Source organism: Limulus polyphemus, unplaced genomic scaffold, assembly GCF_000517525.1.
Source record: "Limulus polyphemus unplaced genomic scaffold, Limulus_polyphemus-2.1.2 Scaffold879, whole genome shotgun sequence".
Lineage (NCBI taxonomy): Eukaryota > Metazoa > Arthropoda > Merostomata > Xiphosura > Limulidae > Limulus > Limulus polyphemus.
Genome location: NW_013666489.1, coordinates 53,484 through 56,640, shown reverse-complemented (window position 1 = coordinate 56,640; position 3,157 = coordinate 53,484). Strand labels below are relative to the sequence as shown.

At 31.9% G+C, this 3,157-nt stretch overlaps 1 protein-coding gene across 1 annotated transcript in view; it reads left to right on the top strand.

Annotated features, from left to right (window-relative positions):
• The window catches only part of LOC111086142 (epidermal growth factor receptor kinase substrate 8-like), an 18,689-nt gene that overhangs the window by 5,197 nt on the left and 10,335 nt on the right, over nt 1-3,157 (top strand). Inside the window, exon 3 of the mRNA XM_022387810.1 lies at nt 1,229-1,279. Within this exon, the coding sequence (XP_022243518.1) occupies nt 1,229-1,279 (51 nt within the window). The remainder of the gene's footprint in view (nt 1-1,228; nt 1,280-3,157) is intronic.

The following is a 3,157-nucleotide window of genomic DNA, read 5'->3' as shown; positions in this document are numbered from 1 at the left end:
CTTTTTATAATACAACACATTAATATCCAATCATTCTTCCTTGTTACCATACAAAACATTAACATCCAACCATTCTTCCTTTTTACAATACAACACATTAATATCCAATCATTCTTTCTTGTTACCATACAAAATATTAACATCCAATCATTCTTCCTTGTTACCATACAAAACATTAACATCCAACCATTCTTCCTTTTTACAATACAACACATTAATATCCAATCATTCTTTCTTGTTACCATACAAAATATTAACATCCAATCATTCTTCCTTGTTACCATACAAAACATTAACATCCAACCATTCTTCCTTTTTACAATACAACACATTAATATCCAATCATTCTTTCTTGTTACCATACAAAATATTAACATCCAATCATTCTTCCTTGTTACCATACAAAACATTAACATCCAACCATTCTTCCTTTTTACAATACAACACATTAATATCCAATCATTCTTTCTTGTTACCATACAAAATATTAACATCCAATCATTCTTCCTTGTTACCAGACAAAACATTAATATCTAGTTATTTTTCGTTGTTACCATACAGACCATTAATATCCAAACATTTTTCCTTGTTACCATACAAAACATTAATATCCAATCATTTTTCCTGGTTACCATACAAAATATTAATATCCAATCATTCTTTCTTAGTACCATATAAACATTAATATCCAATCATTCTTCCTGGTTACCATACAAAACATTAATATCCAATCATTCTTCCTGGTTACCATATAAACATTAATGTCCAACCATTCTTCCTTATTACCATACAAAACATTAATATCAATCATTCTTCCTTGTTATACCATACAAAACATTAATATCCAATCATTCTTCCTAGTACCATACAAAACATTAATATCCAATCATTCTTCCTAGTACCATGCAAAACATTAACATCCAAACATTCTCCCTTGTTACACTATACAAGACATTGATAGCCAATCATTCTCCCTTGTTATACCATACAAAACATTAATAACCAATCATTCTTCCTAGTACCATACAAAACATCAATAGCCAATCATTCTTCCTTGTTACACTATACAAGACATTAATAGCCAATCATTCTCCCTTGTTATACCATACAAAACATTAATAACCAATCATTCTCCCTTGTTATACCATACAAAACATTAATAACCAATCATTCTCCCTTGTTATACCATACAAAACATTAATAACCAATCATTCTTCCTTGTTACCAGATAATATCAACACTGTACCTGGTGCTTTGAGTCCACCAAAGAAAGAATCAAGTGAGTCACTGAATTCATTTCTGATACTTTAGTGTGATGATAGATCTGAGTTAGACTTAATGAAAGTTATTCTACTAAATAAAATGATGCTAAATAAAAAAGGAGACTGTTCTATTGGATTTCAAATTTAGTCTTTACCAAAGAAAACTTTGCTAAACATCAAAGAAGACTGCTATATTGGATCTTATTTAGAATAAGCAGTTCATTGTTGACGTTTTGGACCAATGTAAGTACACCATGTGTATGAGCGTCGTTATACGCCAATTACTGTCTGCTAGTGGCATTGCATAAAGCACAAATGTCACCTGTAATGAACTATTCGGAGTGTTGGTTGTTATATCGCTAAGCCTAATAAATCACTACTATCCGCGACCCACAAAACATTTACGGTAGTTTTCATGCCCTCGCTTGAATTTTCCTTATTTCTATAATTTTAACACATGCTATTTAAGCTACGCTTTCTTGCAGGCATTATGTGCTAGACTGATAAATAGCAGTCTATGAAACGAATAGAAGCTAAATTATTGCAAAGTCAAGTAAATGTAAAGTTGTAATGACGACAAACTTAGCTGAATATGCATAAACGGCTGAATGCGTGTTCACAAAGTGGTAAGCATATGGTTTTGAACAAATTACGCATGCACATTTTAGACCTAAATAGGTCGAGAAAGCCATTGAAATCTGTAGTTAGTGTAATGTTAATTTTTTAAGGAAATTAAGTGTCAAGGATTGTTTATGTAAAATAATTTGAAAATAAAAACAAAAGTTGAAATCCAAGCTAGTTGTCACGTGATGACAACAACATCATGTCTTTGTGTTGCATACTCGTTGTATTAAAAAGTTTGACTAAACAAAATACAGGTAAGGTGATTCTGAATGTAAAAGTCAATATGCAATCCAGACTCCTTGGACAAAGGTCTTTCTAAGGTACGGACAGACAAACACATGCGTATTGTTTATATAGATTTGTAGCATCCCTATTCATGGAACTAAGTTAGTGCTTAATCATGATATAAGCCATCAATAGTTAGACTGGAAAAAATTCATATCGGCATTTACTAAGCTAAGCGAAAAAATCCTTCTTAACAATTTTTAAGGATATTTGGCCAAAAACAGTAAAGTTGAACAACAGGATGACTATATTAAAACTGATATGAGAAATCTGTAAACACTGAGTGCAATATAAGCTAAAATGGGGATTAACAGAGTTAACCAATTGGTCGAACCTATGAACTGTTAATCTGTTTTAACAAACGTTATCGGATTTTAAAGGATCTGTAAATAATGGCTAAAACTTTCAACGGTTTTGGTCCTTTCAAAACTAAACATTAGAATACGATAAAATTAATATTGAGTTCATCCTCTCATCTATGGTGATAATGTTACTTTCTTTATTTATTGATAATAATATATAATCTGATTCATTTTAGATCTGGATAGATTAATACTTCTGTTATCACTAACTGAATTAAATATGATGGCTAGCGCAGAAAGCCCTTCAGTAGTTTTGTGCGAAATTCAAACTAAACCAAACTTAACAATACTGGACCCCCCCCCCCAGTCTGCGGACTTACAACGCTAGAATCCAGGTTTCGATACCCGTGGTGGGCAGAGCACAGATAGCCCATTGTGTAGCTTTGTGCTTAACTTTCAAAACAAACAAACAATACTGGAATCGTTTTTAGTTCAGTTGGCGATAACAAACTTAACAATACCAGAATCGTGTTTAGTTCAGTTGGAAATAACAAGCTTAATAATACCGGAATCGTTTTTAGTTCAGTTGGCGATAACAAACTTAACAATACTGGAATCGTGTTTAGTTCAGTTGGAAATAACAAACTTAACAATACCGGAATCGTATTTAGTTCAGTTGATGAT